Consider the following 18207-nt stretch of genomic DNA (forward strand, 5'->3'; position numbering starts at 1 on the left):
CATTACCATTCCAGAAGGAAACTGTGTGGCAACCCCCACACGCTGAGCTGCCAAGGCTCTGGCACAGAATTATGGGAAGATGGAAAAGCCAGAGCAAGATGAAAACACAAGGCACAAAGGCGACGGAGGGGCCCACCAGGGGACATGATGGTGAAGGGATGATGGCAAGGCCCTAATGTCACATAGTCAGTCAATAAGCTTATCTAAAGAATTCATATTAAGAAAAAACCAAGCACACTTAGCAAAAGATAACTGGTAAACTTTGACAAGGCAAAGCTCTTCAAAAACTTGCTCCTCTTAAAAAAATAAATAGTCCCTGGTCCCAACTGGCAAAGATGACAAGCAAGGGCAGAGAGAACCTAACCATGCAAAGATAAATCAAAGAAACAAGATAAGGATTCAATAAAATAAGGCTCTTACTTTTCTAATTCTTCAGGGTCAAACTTCCACCAAGTTTCCGGTTCATGAAACTCTACTCTGTATCCTTTTCCTATGGCCTACACAGGGGAGGGGAGACAAAACCCAGAGAACAATCTTAAGGAAAAGAAGGCACACAGATACAAGTTTCATCTGACAACAAGAAGGCTGCCCAACCAAGAAAGATGCTTCTTGGTAAATGTTTGGGCTATATAACTGGACAACTTCCAATTACTATCTTCAGGTCCAGGAGTAACTAAGGAGAGGAGCACATTCAATCATCATGAACACCATTCTCTCTCTCTTTTTAAGAGACTATAAAACTCAACAAACTTATTTAGAAAGCCAAGGGGAAATAAAATAGCTTGATGATAAAGATCACAGACTAACCTAGTTTTCAGAATATGGAAATCTGTTAAGAATAAATAACAACTCACATGTCTATTACTTACCATTTCCACATAGGGTTTCATTTCCCAGGCTTGTGTATTAGTGTTGTCTATGATAACTGGAGATCTCCCCTGATCGATAGCTTGTTTTGCTGAAATAAAAGCATATAAAAAAAAAACCTGTAGCATCTCTTTAATTAGTGCCATGAAATACAAGACATGCCAGGTATATTCTTTGGACTAGATGTTGGTTTTAACAAACAAATCAACAAACCACAAAAACCATCTTGGACCATTTTGTTCACTTAACAGCTACTGAAGCTTTCAGTCGAGATGTAATAACCTCAATCAATCAATCTCTCTCTCTTTTAAAAAGATTTATTTCATGTGTATGAGTACACTGTCTCTGTATTCAGGCACACCAGAAGAGGGCATCAGATCTCACTACAGATGGTTGTGAGCCACCATGTGGTTGCTGGGAATTGAACTCAGGACCTCTGGAAGAGCAGTCAGTGCTCTTAACTGCTGAGCCATCTCTCCAGCCCCTAGACCTAATCTCATTAACAGGAAATATAGGTGATAAAAACACAGAAAGCAAAAATTAACTTACATAGAAAAAATTTTCCTTTCCTTTTTTTTTTTTTTTTTTTTTTTCCGGAGCTGGGGACCGAACTCACTGAGCTAAATCCCCAACCCCGAAAAAATTTTCAAATGAAAAGTGTAACACTGAAAAGCAATCGTAAGCACGAATAGGTCAGAGTGGTAGGCATTTCTGTAAAATAAATGATGTGCGAGAGATGGCTCGACAGAGAAGCAGGACAATGGTGCACATCTGTTGTCCCAGAACTCTACAGCAAGACAAAGGCAGAGACAGAAAAACAGACCTAGACCTTACAGTGCAGTCAGCCTGGACTACAGAGCACACCAACAGAAACAAGAGGACCCTAGTCATAACAAGATGCAAAGTGAGAATCACTCCTGAAAAGTGTTCTCTGATATTCACACAGACTGGGCTCATGTGTTCCTGCCCTCATACATACATGCATGCATATATACATACATGCATGCATGCATATACGAAGACACACATAATAAATACAAATGAAAAAGGATTTAAGTGATGCATTTGAAATGCTAGTGTAAAAGAAAGACATTATTCACAAGTAAAACTTCATCTATCAAGTAGCTCGATACCATGTGATTTCTTAGGATCATGATTCTCGAATGTGACTGAGGAGAATGCAGCATTTAAAAATAAAAGATTTATTTATTATGAATGTTAGTACCCTGCCATTCTCTTCAGACACACCAAAAGAGGGCATCAAATCCCATCACAGATAGTTGTGAGCCACCATGTGGTTGCTGGGAATTGAACTCAGGACCTCTGGAAGAGCAGTCAGTGCTCTTAACTGCTGAGCCATCTCTCCAGCCCTAGAATGCAACTTTAAGTCTAAACTCTAGGGCTGGAGAGATGGCTCAGCCGTTAAAGGCTAGGCTCACAACCAAATATATAAGTCTAAACTCTATCACTCTGTACCAACACCATCTCTTGACTATGAGGGAAGAAGCATTGTTATAGTGATTTGTTAATTGACAGCTGTGTTTGTATACCTCAGGGATATCAGATAAAAAACCATTAACTTCAGAAAAATTTTAAAAGCTTAACGCAAAGACAGAATTTTCTTGATATTCAGGACCCAGACCACTAAATTCAACATAACGTACTAAGGCATGTCCAGCCTACAGTCCACATGTGGCTCAGTGCCGCCATGATTTGTGGCTCAGTACAAAATTGTAAACTCATCTGAAATACCATGAGGCTTACTTTTTGTAAAATAATAATGATCATTCATACATACATACATACATACATACATACATACATACATACACAGTTCTCAAGAGTGAACGCTGTAGAGGACAGGGGTGTGTTGCAATGTCAAAGGATTGGATGTACCTGTTTACAAAGGAAGGAGGAAATGCCCCTCACTGGCTCACCAGTTTGAATAATCAATCCCTAGATGGTAGTAACACTGTTTGAAAGGGCCAAAGTAAGTACCTTTAAGAGGTGGGGCATGGCTGGAAGAAATGGGTCATTGGAGGTGAGCTTTTGAGGTTTGACAGTCCAACTCCTTCCTATACCAGTCCTGTACGATGCACCACATTCCTGTTATGCCTTGCCTCCCGTGTATCCCTTCTTAAACCTTAAGTTGCTTTTTGCTGTCTATTGGGTCTCAGCAAAAAGAAAGCACTTAATACAGATGTTTAGGGCAGGCATATTTTAAAGACTAGTTTGACTTACTTACTGAGCCATCTTGTCAACTTAAATGTAGGTTTTTTAAACATAACTTATAGTACATATGTTTTTTAGTTCTAGATCTGCACATTATAATCATTTAGAAAATTAAAAACAAACAACTTAGAGCAAGGCGGGTGGCTTAGATGTTAAGAGCACTGGCTGCCCCTCTAGAGGACGTAGGTTCAATTCCCTGCACCCACAGCTCTCTATTGTGGTATACCTATTGGCTCAAAAATTGTCTGTAACTCCAGTACCAGGGATCTACAGCCAGATAAAATGCCTATAGACATAAAATATTTAAAATGAAAACATTTTTAAAGGTCCACAGCTGCTTGGGCAGTGGTGGTGCACACCTTTGATCCCAGCACTCAGTAGGCAGAGGTAGGTGAGTTCTAGGCCAGCCTAGTCTACAGAGCAAGTTCCAGGACAGCCAGAGCTACACAGAAACAAAACAAAACAAAAAATTTTAATTGAAAAAGTTTAAAGATCACAGCTTTTGGGTCTCATTCTAAATCAAACTGAAGCAGCATCTTCAGTCTGAGTCCAAGGAGTCTGCAATTTTTTTAAGGGGGAGGGAGGGAGGGAGGGAGGGAAATCCCTCACCTGATACAAGTGGGCTGTCAGGATTAAAATCACACTCATGGTATAAAGAAACTGACCCCTGTTTTCTAAAATAAATTATCAGATAGGGTTCTTTTAGTATCAACCTGTATAGCAAAACTAAAATCGGTATTTTTATTAAGATTTAAAGACATCAGCATTATTCAGGGTAGAAATAACTTTTACACTACAAAACAAAGGTATCAGAGTCCTTGGAATTATCCCTAAGGTGTAGAAGAAAACAGCCTACTGAAATTCACAATCTTACAATCTTGACCAGAGAAGGCAAACAATCATTACCATGTCTTACATAAGAAGAAATTAGGACTCCAATCTGTTAACAGTTTGTCAAAGCCATTCAGCTGCTAAAAGTGTAAGGCAGAAATAAAACCTAGATACGACTTGTAGTTAATACTCCATCCCAGGAGCCTTGGCCCAAAACAAACCTCTGTTCTGGTTCCAGTCATGGGCATCACCAAGCTGATTAACATTGTACCTGTACCCATCTTGATGATGAAAGTAGTCATCAGTGCTGAACACGATGCCATCACGACTCTGACCAAGCAGAATTCTGTTAACAAAAGAAATCATAAGATCTAAAACCAGACAAAGGAACCACGGGACAAACAAATTAGCAATGGAATCTTGGCATTGACTCCTTAAGGTTCTGTGGCAGAGCAGCAGAGGAACCCATGATTTCAGACTCTTCAGATTTTAAACATCACTTCATATTTCACTCTATCCAACCACAGAAATGAAAACTAATCCAGCATTTGATTGTAATTTTAGAACAGCACGCATTGCTTTCCAATAACATCAGTTAACAACTATGCCTGCTTTAGCTTTCTGTGAACTGGTATTAAGAATAAGTAACCTAAAGACCAAGTAAGATTAAGGACGCCATCCATCTGGGAAAATGTATTTGACCAAAGACAGCTTTCAAATTCATTTCCATTAAACACAAACATACGAACTCACATGTGAGAGTAATAAAGAGCCCAAGACATAAGACTGAAGGACTGGAGAGATGGCTCAGTGGTTAAGAGCACTGACTGCGGGGCTGGGGATTTAGCTCAGTGGTAGAGCGCTTACCTAGGAAGCGCAAGGCCCTGGGTTCGTCCGAAAAAAAGAACCAAAAAAAAAAAAAAAAAAAAAAAAAGAGCACTGACTGCTCTTCCAGAGCTCAATTCCCAGCAACCACATGGTGGCTCACAGCCATCTGTAATGAAATCTGATGCCCTCTTCTGGTGTGTCTGAAAACAGAGTGTACTCATATAAATGAATGAATGAATGAATGAACAATCTATCTTAAAAAAAAGACTAAAAACCTATGATTCTCTAAAGTATAACACTAAATTTAGATTGTTACATGAAATTAATCACTGAATACTAAATAAAGTTTCCTCAGATCATGTCAGTTAACAAGTAAGCTCTGCCTGGAAAATAAAGCCAAAAAATGGTAGCATTTTACAGTAATAATTAGTAAGCAGGAAATATGAACAGAAAGACAAACAATGGAATTTGAAAAGAATCCAGAATCCCAAACCATCAGTTCCAACTGAAGCTTCTAGTTATTCAATCACAGTATTATTCCACAAACAGACAAACAGCAAAAGAAAATCAAATACACTATACTTACCTCGGCCTGTACAAGTAATTTACACTATGTAAACTCAAGGGAAAGAGTGTTTCTCTTGAAATTATAATTGTTCCCTGGTATTAGCAAGGGAGATCCTTCAGATACCAAAATCTGCTGATACTTAAGCCTTGTGTATACAATTGTGTGGTATTTGCACACCACCTACACACACCTTCCATGTGCTTTAAATAACTTCTGGATGACTCAACAGTACCTAAAACAATGTAAATAATCTTATACCACGCATTGCTTAAGGAATGATGAGGGGAGAGAAATCTAAAGCAGAAACTTCTCACTATCAAGAGGATCTCCACAATCAGAGAGACTGGGCGTGTACTGAGAAAGGGAAAACACAGAAAGATAAGGATTTGGATCCAACAAAAGTATTTTGCAGTTTCACGCCTCCCTCTCAACTGTTCAGCAACCAGGAGATGTGAGGATTGCAGGAGGGGTAGACAGTGGAGAAGCAGCTTGAGATTCAGACAAGCAGGTCCTGGGGTGAGTCAAGAGCACTTCCTACCAGAAGGCAGGACATCAACTGTTAACAGGACAAACCACTCTCCTCTCCACAGCCTATAAAATGTTGTGATAGATACAAATGTCTCAAAATAGGCAAACATAATTCTAGTTACAGGATTATAATGTATTACATTATTTTAGAGCAAATTATACTAATCACACTAAATGAAAATGAATGTTTGGTTGTCTTGTGTACTTCTTTGGGAGAAATGGAACTGGATTTTTTTTTTTTTTTTTTTTTTTTTGGAAAAGACTAAGGAAGGAAACCAGTTGGGGTGGGGTCAAGGAGTGAAAATTTACATATAAAATGCTACAATGGCATTGGTTAGTTTGTATAATAGCCTAGTTTCAAAAATCCATGGAAGATAAAATTTTAAGTATTTTGTGAATGGGAAAAAAAAAAAGGTTGTGGCTAGAGAGATGGCTCAGTGGTTAAGAACACTGACTCCTCTTTCAGAAGTTTTCGGTTTGATTCCTAGCACTCATGTCAACCATGTTTAACTCCAGTTTCAGGGGATCCAATGTTTCTTTCTGACCTAAGGACACCGGGCACGCACATGCAGGCAAAACACTTAACAAAAATTTTTTTAAAAATCTAAAAAGTTTTTTAAAAATTAAAATGTCATAATAATAGCATTTAAAACCAGAGCTCAATCACTCAAAAATATATTTTGATTATGACTAACCACATAACTAATTATATTCAACAATACCAGAATCTAGATTGTCATTCTAGATTCATGCTTTTATTTGGTTCTATAACCTATTAACAGATGGTTTTTGTTTTTGTTTTTTTTATATTTTATTTATTTATTATATATGAGTAACTGTAGCTGTCTTCAGACACACCAGAAGAGGGCATCGGATCTCATTACAGATGGTTGTGAGCCACCATGTGGTTGCTGGGATTTGAACTCAGGACCTTTGGAAGAGCAGTCGGTGCTCTTAACCACTGAGCCATCTCTCCAGCCCTAACAGATGGTTTTTAAGATACTAATAAAAACATGAACAAATCTCCATCAAGAACTTCTTAAATATATAAATAATGAGCAAAAGTTGAGCCTGATGAGACATTTTCTTCCTAGACAGCATGAAGTGTACATGGATCCTTTTCAAACTCAACAACCATCTTAGGTTATGAAGATTTAATTCAGGAAATTCAATTAGCACTTATCAATCTAGGGAGATGGGAATATCATACTAAGCATGTGAACCAGAAATAATAACATCAGTATTTTAGAAATCCTTACACTCAGAATTATCTCCAGTCAGGTATTCTAAATGAATTCTCAGAATGCTAATATTCTGGACTAATTAAACACTATTAGTGGCCATTTAAGTCACACTTTGTCAAGAGTCATCTTTGTATGTCTCACATATATCTAGTCAATATCATTCAATTCTCAAAACACTGATAGTCTGGCATTAAACAAGCCCAGCACAGAAAGTAATAATAAAAGCTCAAACATCAGAGTTCAATACGTAGCAGCAGGTAAGGTTTTCTAAGTGGATTTGGTTACCAGCTTCTAAGGTGGATCACTAACTTCCAGGTGAGCCATGGGGCCTACATAGTTCTAGAGTTCTAGGCCGGACAAGGCTACCATCTCAAACGACCAAAACAATCAAGTCAGTGGCTCTTAACTTTAAAACCCCCAACCATAAAATTACTTTGTTACTACTTCATAACTGTAATTTTGCTACTGTTATAAATCATAATGTAACTATCTGATATGTGACCCTGTGGAAGTTCACCCCATAGGTTGAGCACCACTGATGCTGAACCTGGCACAGGTGAAACCCTGGAAGAGGAGTACTGATGGCTATCTACTTAATATTTGTCGGATAAGAATAAAGAACTATAAGACCACAGACAAGTATTTCTATTGAGTTCAATAAAGACCATTCTCTCCCAAAGGAAGTTAGGGGGAAAAAAAAAAAACAGAAAAAAAGTCACTTTCAAACAGTGCTTTACTGTAACCAATGATCTGAAAACAACCATTAATTTATCATCTCGTAGTTTCGAAAATCAGCAGTTTCACTGCAAGAAGTGGCCAGGCCCGTCTTCTTTCTCCAAGCTTTGGGGAGCTGCCTTGTCTTTTCTCGTTTCTGCAGGTTAGACATAGTATCTTGGTTTGTGGGGCCTTTGGCCCTTAGTACAAACTGGGCAAAGTGGAGTCTCCACTCTGACTTCTGCTTGTCTGTGACCTTCCTTCCTGCCACATTCAAATTAAGAAGCTTTGTGATTACACCAGGCTCACACAAGATAATCACGTCATCTCAAATATTTAACCTCAAGACCCTTTACCTCAGAAGGCAACATGCACAGCACTCACAGAAAATGTTTTAAGGGGCTGGAGAGATGGCTCAGCGGTTAAGGGCACCGACTGCTCTTCCAGAGGTCCTGAGTTCAATTCCCAGCAACCACATGGTGGCTCACAACCATCTGTAAAGAGACCCGATGCCCTCTTCTGGTGTATCTGAAGACAGCTACAGTGTACTTATATATAATAAATGAATAAATCTTTAAAAAAAAAAAAAAAGAAAGAAAATGTTTTAAATTAAAATGTCAACATTAAAAGTTGTTTTCTAAAGTTCTTTCATCTTTTTATATCCTGGATTGTAAATGATCAGGGATTTTTTAGCAACTCTTTACTCTTTAGCCACATTTATTTTGTGTTTTTGGGGGGCAGGGGTTGGATGGGGTGGAGGGAGATGGGGACATAACATGTGGGTTCCAGGGATCAAATTCTGGTCATCAGGTTGACAGCACTGAGACATCTTGCTAGCCCAGATTACCATATTTCCTCAATCCTTAACTTTTTTCCTAGATTTTTTTTTTTTAACCTTGGTCCTTTATCCATCTAGAAGTCATTTTTGAATGTCATTAAGATAGAAGGTAGAATTTTAAATATTTTTTTTATAAATCTGTTAAATATACCATTACTGAACATTTTCCTAACTGCGCTAAAATACCAGTAACTAATAGCATTTACATTGTACTGGGCATTTTAAGGAATCCACAGATTATCTAAGTACACACGTGGGAGAGTATGTATAAGGCCTATGTAAATATGATGATGTCCTTAAGTATCAAAAGTGTTTGATACCTGTACAGGAGCCTGCAACAAAATACCAAGAGACAACTGAATAGCCTCTTGCCTCAGAATCCTCAACAAAAGCTACACATGGCAGTACTAGTGGGAAATTCACAAGTTTTAGTACACCTTGCACTACACACTGACATCTGGAATGAATGAATGAATGAAGTCATCAGCAAAAATGTCTTGGGCACTTACCATGCTGGAGACAGTATGGTTTTAGGCAAGTTTTGGAGTTGCCTCTAAAAGTGCAAAGATCTAGTTCTAGTATTTACCAGGGACATGCTAAGAGATAAGTCTACTAAACCACTGTATATCCTAATTTCTGTAATTATTATTTACCTCCACTGAGGGTCAGAACAAATTACAGCTGTTGTTACCAAGCTTGGTACAACAATACTGAGCAGATTTAAATATAAAATATATTATATTCAACACAATTGTTATAATTTACCTTAAAATATTTTAGCACAGATGAGACCATTTGGATAATTAGGCTGTACCCTAGGCAGTTGCATAATCAAAGAAATCATATCCCTTGCTAGTTAAGCCTGGACTATTCTCCAAATGTACAAACTAAAAGCTGTTACAAGTATTTCAACAACCTGCTACCTTTCATAAACACCATAAATTTTGCTGATGAACTAGACCGCTTGTTTCTGAAAATACCCTCACAAGTGAAAAGCAGAGTAAAAGAACTTCAATTAGATAAAGTATTTTTAACTATCCCTCTTCCCTTGCACAATTTAACAACACTTTGGATCTATACTCTACCTGTCTAGAAATAACACCCAAGGCCTGGTCTTTAAATGGTTCTACGTCCAAATAATGGATCAGAGTACTCTGTTTACCTAAGGACAACTACAATGGTAACAGAATTCTAATCAAATATCCTTGAATCCTGTGCCTCAGATGAATCTGTCAAAGTGTTGTTAGGTAGCCTGGAAGGGCAACCCCCACTCTACCACACTTACAAAGGTGATAAGAAATGTGTTTCTCCCTTGCTTAGTTCTAAGTATCGAAAGCCAGCATCTGTGTTAGAATTCAGTCTAAAACTTTCATTAAAAGCTAGTTGCAAGCCAAGTGTAGTGATTTATGCCTGTAATCCCAGAGTATAAAGAGCTTCCTAAGTTTGAGGCCAGCCTCTACTACATGGCAAATTTGAAGTTAGCCTGAGATTTCTTAGAAGATTCTATCTCAAAAAAAACAAGGGCTAGCTAGGGATAAAGCTCAGTGATAGAATGTTTGCACAGTGTGCTTAAGGCTCAGGTCTATCCCTAAGTATCCCTCCCCATCAAGATCAAGTAAAAGTAGGAGTAGTAATCAATAATATTTACCCCCCAAATCAAGCAATAATAATAATAATAAACAAGCAGGTGCAGAAACAAGTAACCCTTGCCTTCTTATAACCAAAATGGCTTAGATCAGCCATCAATAAATGAAAAGATAATACTGTCTTATGTAGCTGATACTGAACACGAAGTAGAAAAGTTTAGTAAAGGGTATATAAACTTAGAAATTACTAAGAACACAAAGATAAATAAAACCCTCAAAAAGTTAGTGTCCTGTCTGCAATGCCAACAGTTGGGAAGCGAGAGCACCATAGGGCATGAGTTCCAGGACAGCCAGAGCTCCTTACTCACAGTGGGACTACACAGTAAGTTCCAGACTACCTCAGGCTACCATACTGAGACACTGTCTCAAAATGAAGAAACAAACAAAAGGCATTTAAAACAACCTTCAAATAAGCCACTGTATCAGCAGCAGGAGTGAACAGTGCTAAAGGGATGGAGATGGTGAAATAAAGACTACTAGGAATGGGACTCACTATATCACACTGAAACTAATTTAAATTTCCAAATCTGCAGGGTTCTTATCTAACAATTCATTCTTTTCTTCAGACTTGTTTCTGAAGCTAATGCTTCTATGAAAATATTTCTTACCAGAAGGTTTTACACTCTGTGCCAAACAATCCAAAGGTTAGTGATTTAAACATAAAGGGAGGGGTTGGGGATTTAGCTCAGTGGTAGAGCGCTTGCCTAGGAAGCGCAAGGCCCTGGGTTCGGTCCCCAACTCCGAAAAAAAGAAAAAAAGAAAAAAACAAAAAAACATAAAGGGGTCAAGCCAGATACGGTGGCATACACCTTTAATCTTGGGATGTAGAGACAGGCAGATTTCTGTGACTTTGAACTAGTTTAGTCTACATAGTGAGTTCGAGGACAGCCAGGGCTACATAGAGACAATGTCTCAAACAAAACAAAAAAAACAAAAAAACACACACACAAACAAACAAACAACACCCCCCCACCCCCCCCCACCCCCGCCAAATAAATCAACCACCAATCTCTGTTCTAAGTAGCCTGAGGTAGGGCTGGAGAGATGGCTCAGCGGTTAAGAGCACCCGACTGCTCTTCCAGAGGTTATGAGTTCAATTCCCAGCAACCACATGGTGGCTCACAACCATCTGTAAAGAGTTCCAATGCCCTCTTCTGGTGTATCTGAAGACAGCTACAGTGTACTTATATATAATAAATAAATAAATCTTTAAAAAAAAAAAAAGTAGCCTGAGGTAGTCTAGGACTTACTGTGTAGTCCAGCATGTCCTGACATGTAGTAGATACTAAAAATGAATACAGGGCTACTGAGACTCAAATATAGTAGATAGATGGATAAATAAAAACTTAAAGCCTTTAAAAAATAGAAACACAGGGGAAAATATATTATCATTTTGATCTCATTGCTTCTCAGTTGGGGGGGGTCTTAGTTTCTGATAACCTCAACTATTTCCTCTAGGTTTTATTCCTGTAAGAGGAAAGCATAACCCATCTCACCAAGCTTCCAGGTCAGTATAGTCTCCAAATTGAAAATTGTGATATAAATGGCACTTATTAGCATGCATCCATCTTTCCACTCTTTTTCTTAAAAAATATTACTGTCACCGTGATCTTCAGACACACCAGAAGAGGAGGGCATAAGATCCCCTACAGATGGTTGTGAACCACCATGTGGTTGCTGGAAATTGAACTCAAGACCTCTGGAAGAACAACTAGTGTTCTTAACCACTGAGCCATCTCTCCATTCTTAAATGTTTGCCTTTTCTCCAATCAAATATACCCATAATTACCTCTACCAAATCTCTCACTACATTTAAGTGTTCTTGGAATTTTACTGAGCTTAATTTCAACATTCTCCAATCTGTTGTTATATTTTTCTATATTCAGTTCTAGCTAGTTCTAACTAGTAGACTTACTTTATTCAATTTTCAAAGCTTAACTATTTTCTGGTAGTCGAAATCTAGAACACTGTCTCTTTGTACAATTTCACTCTTCTGAGTCTTAATTTCATACTCTCTACAAAATCTTTACCTAAATAACATGAATCAAAATACAAAGAAAATTTAAATTGCTTATAATCTAGCTTGAAAATCTGTATTATAAACTGAATGTCTGGTTTTTGTCTAAAGAAGTGGCTCTCAACCTGTGGTGGGTCCCAACCCCTTTAGGGACTGAGTGACCCTTTCACAGGGGTCACCATGACCACTGGAAAATCCAGATACTTACATTACAATTCATAACAGTGGCAAAATTCATTATGAAGTGATAATGAAAATAATTTTATGGTTGGGAGTCATAACATAAGGAACTGTATTAAAGAGTCGCAGCATTAGAAAGGTAGAGTTTAGCTCAGCGGTAGAGCGCTTGCCTAACGAGCACAAGGCCCTGGGTTCGGTCCCCAGCCCCGGAAAAAAAAAAGAAAAAAAAAAAAAGAAATTTTATTTTCTTTGGACCATTATTAAAGAAATTTCTTTAGAGCATACAAAGGAATTTTATTTCTTTAGACCATATTACAAGTAAATATAAGTTCTTCAGATATTTTTTTACCGAGTGATAACCATTTTAAAACCTTGATTAGCATACATCCTATGTAACTGCAAGAAATTTACAGTTATTTTCCAGTTACAGAAATTGTGCTGTACTGTCTTTAAATTGTAAACTAGAAATACGAAATATTTTCTAACACAATAAAAATACTACCAGTTCTAACTCCACTAATTCAGAGTGCTCAATCCAACACATTTAAAAATTTAAAACTGGTTCTTAAAAAAATAAAATAAAATAAAAATTTAAAACTGCTCAGCGGTTAAGAGCTCTGACTGCGGGGTTGGGGATTTGGCTCAGTGGTAGAGCGCTTACCTAGGAAGCGCAAGGTCCTGGGTTCGGTCCCCGGGGGTGGGGAGGGGGGGAGAGCTCTGACTGCTCTTCCAGAGGTCCTGAGTTCAATTCCCAGCAACCACATGGTGGCTCACAACCATCTGTAAGGAAATCTGATGCCCTCTTCTGGTGTGTCTGAAGACAGCTATAGCGTACTCATGGTTTGGTCCCCAGCGCCAAAAAAGAAAAAGAAAAAAAAAAAAGAACACTGGACGCTTTTTCTAAGGACCAGGGTTCAATTCCCAGAACTCACATGGTGACTCACAACTGTTTGTTAACTCTAGTTCCAGGAGATCTGATGCATTTTTGGTCTTCAGAAAATGGTGCACAGATGCACATGGAAACAAAACACCCATAAACACAGAATGAAAATATGTGTGTGTGTGTGTGTGTGTGTAAATCTCTCATAATCAGGCATGAACATGGCATGATGATCAATACACTCAATATTCCTTTCCTTTGATTATCTTTTTTTTTCAAATTCTAAGAAAATAAACATCCCCTACTCCCCTATTAAAGAAAGCAAACTTGCTCATCAGCAGAAAGTAAAAAGCACCAAGCCCATCCCAGGTGAACTGCGGAATCACGGCTTCCAACAAAAGGGAAGGAAAGAAGCTACAGGCAAATCAGAAAAAGGAGCTTCTAAGAAATCACACACCATGGTATATGTGTCCTCGAAGTCAACCCCAGAGATGCAGTGCCCACAGCAGTACTGAGGTGCTGTGTGGTGGGCCTTGCTAATCGTGGGACAACTTTGTGGAGCATATGCATAAACCAGTGCTAAGACCTAGTATGTTCATGCCTCTGTGACCAGGAATTCAGATGTGGCTGTGATTGTGACTCAGAAGTTCCTTAAGTGATGATCTTGCTCAGAACTATGAATCACAGGGATCACACCATTATCAGAAGAGAAAGTTATAATTCAAACCTCTTTGCTGTATTGGATATGGAGTTTGAATATTGTGATTAAATAATGTATCTTAAGAACCAAAAATTTAAAAATAGAACACTTAAAATTATTTATTATAAAAATAAAAGTACCAAAGCCCAGCTTTTCTAGTAGAATCTAGCTGTTTTTGAAGTTATAAAGGCTAGTTAAGTAGCACTGCTTTTGTTACTGTTTTAATGTAGCTTACTTTTAAAGCTCTCAAGAGAAACTAAATGTACACCAATTCCTTTTCCACTATTATACATCTCTTAAAGTATTTCCAGTCAGATGTCACTCCCAAATACAACACATAAAAGATTTCCTACAAGAAACACAAAAGCACTTATCAGTGGTAAGTCATTTATTTTTAAGCAATAATAATCTAGTATTCACTCAGGATCCTGTACTTACCGAGACAATGTTGTTTTTCCAGAACCGGGGAGGCCTCGCAGAAGAATAAGTAATTTCTGCAATTTATTTAACCTGTCCTCTTGAAAGCACTGGTTCACAAACCTGTCTGCTTCATTATGCATGTCCATGGAAGGATCTTGCCAGCACTCTCTGATTTCACAGAAACCATTCTTCACACTGTCATCTTGTACACCATAGCCATTTCCAAAGGGGTGGACATTGCCAGGCACATCATAGTTAGCATACTCATCGTTCTGATCCAAAGTCAAACAGCTCCAGCCGTCCTGATAACTGTCTATGTAACACCCACTCTGCAACCGAGCGTCATCTCGCGCATGGAAAACGCTTGGTGGTGGATGTAGTGGGGCACCAAATCTTTGAATATTAAAGTAATTAAAACTGGGCAGAGGATCATGGGGTATGACAAAAGGATGTACTGACTGCCACTCAGGCCTGAAGGAAGGAAATGAAGTATCACAAAATGCAGGTATCAACTGTTCATCACAGGGATAGTCTGATTCATCTTCCAGGTATGGTTGATAGCCGCAGTGTGACTGAAGAACAGTGCTCAGATCTTTACTTTCCCCCTCAGGTTTTAAGGTATTGCAGGCCTGGTCATGAGAAAGAGTCTGTTCCTGGGAAGGTTCTGGTTCCTTACAACTGCCTTGGGAAGCTTCATTTTCATTTTCCAGTTCTTCGATTTCTTTGTAAAACTGCGATAACTCTGTGTCAATCTCCAATTTTTTGGAGTTAAATTTTTGTTTTTCCTCTTGTCTTCTTTTGCTATCTGTATTATTGAAAGTAGCTGTCTCATTCTTCCTCTCACGGCATTTCTTTTTTTCAGGGGGTTTGTAAATGGGGCCTATGAATGCTTTACTTGTGCTATAGATTTCATCATCCCTGGCTGGTGCTAAAGGCTTTCCATCCTGCAAAGCTTGTGAACCGATGGATTCAGTGCCACCCACTTTATCACCAGGCATCTCCTTGTGCAAAGGCTTTAACACATCTGTACTGGTTTTGTCTTCTCCAGGACAAACACGTCTTCTGAAGTTAATGGTGGCCACAGGGAGCCTATTATTTTTAGTTTTCTCTTGGATTCTGTGACTATCAGGTCCACCTCGATGGGGGAAAACACCATCATCTACAGCTGATTTCAACTTTTTATAACATGGTTCCCTTGTTAGTTCTTTTCCAGGTCCCAAAAACTTAGCTTCAATTTCACTATAAGGCATCTGAGGAGTAAAGCATACAATTATTAGGACATATTTTTTAAAAATATAAACAGGGGTTGGGGATTTAGCTCAGTGGTAGAGCGCTTGCCTAGCAAGCGCAAGGCCCTGGGTTTGGTCCCCAGCGCCGAAAAAAGAAAAAAAAAAAAGAAAGTAAAAATATAAACAAAAGTGTTTTCTTGAGAGGAATTTTAGGATTTTTTTTTTTTTTTTGGTTCTTTTTTTCGGAACTGGGGACCGAACCCAGGGCCTTGCGCTTCCTAGGCAAGCACTCTATCACTGAGCTAAATCCCCAACCCCGATTTTAGGATTTTTTACACAAGCATTTAATAGTAGGATCTTCTCAACTACAGTCAAACTATAATTTTATAATCACGTATTTCTTAAATATTTATTTATTTAGTATATACCATACAGCTTTCTGCCTGCATGTATTCCCACAGGCCAGAAGAGGACACTAGATCTGATTACAGATGGTTGTGAGCCACCATGTGGTTGCTGGGTGTTGAACTCAAGACCTCTGAAGAGCAGACAGTGTTCTTAATCTCGGAGCCATCTCTCCAGCCCATATAATCACGTATTTTAAGTTCTGTTATAATAATTTATGGGAGGAGTCTGAAGTTATTATCATCTAAAAATATATGTGCACCTCATTTTTTGGAGGTACAGAAGATGAACTTATCTCATGCAAGCTAAACAAACACTCTACTACAGAGTTATGGCCTATGTCTTCTTCATGTTGTGAGAGTGTCGAAGTTGACAAGGGTGGCCTTGAATCCACTCTGTAGAATACAGTGAAGCCCTGAACTTTGCATCCTTCTGAGTTGCTGAGATTACAAGCCTATCTTTAACCAATCCACTCTAGAGTTTAGGAACCTAAATTTGGAAACTTAAATCCATATTGTGTGTATTTATATGTGTATGTATAGATCCAGAATTGAACATGTGTTTCTAAATTGAATTTAAACATGAATACCTTCCTGTTTAAAAATCACCATGTCTTTTGGAGTATAAGCTTCAATTTCCAAACTTCAATCATCTCTCTTTAGCATCCAAATACCAGATCAACTAAAATGCAGCCTTGGGGGCCTTTTCCTTTCAAGTAGTGTAAAAGCAGTTCCCAATTGAGTGTAAGAATTTGAAAAAAAAAAAAAGTTTTGAGTTTCAGTGACGATACAAATTATGCTCAGGAAAAATAATCAGGAAACTTTAAAAATCAAAACATTCAACTTTTCTAGTAGTTTCTCTAACTTAAAAAGTTCACTTTTCAGGCAGGGTGGTTTATGGCTGTAAACACTAGCGTTTGGGAGATGGAGAAAGGAAGATCAGGAGTTTACAACCAGCCTGGACTACAGAGTAAGTTCAATTACCCAAGACCCTGTCAATAAACTAACTTAATTAAAATTACACTTCTCTTGACAGGCCATGGTAGCTCAAACCTGTAATGCTGTCAATGGGAGAGTTCCAGTCCAGTATGGGCTGTCTACACAAATGGCTTCCATAGCAACCTGGTTTAGAGAGACTATGCCTTAAAAAAAAAAAATCACAACTTCGCTTCTCCTATCTTTTTTTTTTTTAACCGTTAAGAAACCAAAAGCTCTCTTTTAGTCAGTACTTCACTCGGCCTGCTCTTGGAAGCAAAACTAAAACCCCCACAAAGTAGGGAATAAAGGAGACAGGCCATTAGCAGAGATGAAGGAAGCTCCAACTGCGGAGAAAGCCATTTTCCCGGAAACAGCCCCCACCTCAGCCACATCCTCCCATTTCCTCATTCTAACGTCAGAGATACCCGAGGAAGAGCAGAGGGTGCACTAACATCGCCAGTACCCTACCTGGGCCCCCAGGCCTCCTGACCCCTAGGCAAGCTGCCAGGACAGAGGCGTCCCAGCTTCTCCGTCCCTAAGGAAAACGTCAAGATCCCTTCTAAGAATCCGGGGAGGCCTCGAAGGCTGAAAGGTTTCTTTTGGGGCTTCCACGCTCACAAATAGAAAGAATCGCGTCAAGCCACCAGTGAAAACTCGGCCGTTCACCTCAGATGAAACCGGAAATACCTCCCTTAACTACACCGGGACGCTTGCTCACCTCAAGCCACAGCTCTGTATGTACTTCCACCACCTTCCTCCCCAAGTCCTCCCCCAAAAAGAACTTCCGCGAATACACGAACCTCTGGGAAGTCGAGAGACCGTCCAAAACGTAGCTACTAAACGGAGCTGGAAAGAGACGCGAGACTGGAGCAGTTCCATACACAAGATGGCCGCCACCTCTTGGATTACCCATGCAGCACCGCGGGCTCACGCCAGGCATTATGGGGATTGAAGTCCGGCGTTCCCTGCAATCCTAGTTTACCTCGTGCCACCGAGACTCAGTCTTCCAGAGTCCATTGCATGACGCCTGTGCTATTTTGGCCACAAACGTAGACTCAGTCTTGTTCCCAGTCCTGGAGTTGGGGAAGTTAGTTAAAGAAACA

At 39.0% G+C, this 18207-nt stretch overlaps 1 protein-coding gene and 1 long non-coding RNA gene across 7 annotated transcripts in view; one reads left to right on the forward strand and one right to left on the reverse strand.

Moving 5' to 3' along the window:
- The window catches only part of N4bp2l2 (NEDD4 binding protein 2-like 2), a 62920-nt gene extending 44904 nt beyond the window's left edge, over positions 1-18016 (reverse strand). For 2 of the 6 annotated variants that reach the window (XM_087577844.1, XM_087577845.1), the window contains exons 1-5: positions 17905-17992; positions 14512-15743; positions 4202-4276; positions 870-958; positions 421-497 (exon numbers count right to left, since the gene is read on the reverse strand). In XM_087577844.1, coding sequence (XP_087433970.1) covers positions 421-497; positions 870-958; positions 4202-4253 — 218 coding nt within the window. In that variant the 5' untranslated portion in view covers positions 4254-4276; positions 14512-15743; positions 17905-17992. 6 annotated transcript variants of the gene reach the window in all.
- LOC148002003 (uncharacterized) lies at positions 6109-15122 on the forward strand. Its single transcript, XR_015634500.1, has 2 exons — positions 6109-6698; positions 12823-15122. It is a non-coding gene; the product is annotated as an uncharacterized LOC148002003 (long non-coding RNA).
- Positions 18017-18207: the final 191 nt, after the last annotated feature.

Source organism: Rattus norvegicus, chromosome 12, assembly GCF_021556685.1.
Source record: "Rattus norvegicus strain SHRSP/BbbUtx chromosome 12, alternate assembly SHRSP_T2T, whole genome shotgun sequence".
Classification (NCBI taxonomy): domain Eukaryota; kingdom Metazoa; phylum Chordata; class Mammalia; order Rodentia; family Muridae; genus Rattus; species Rattus norvegicus.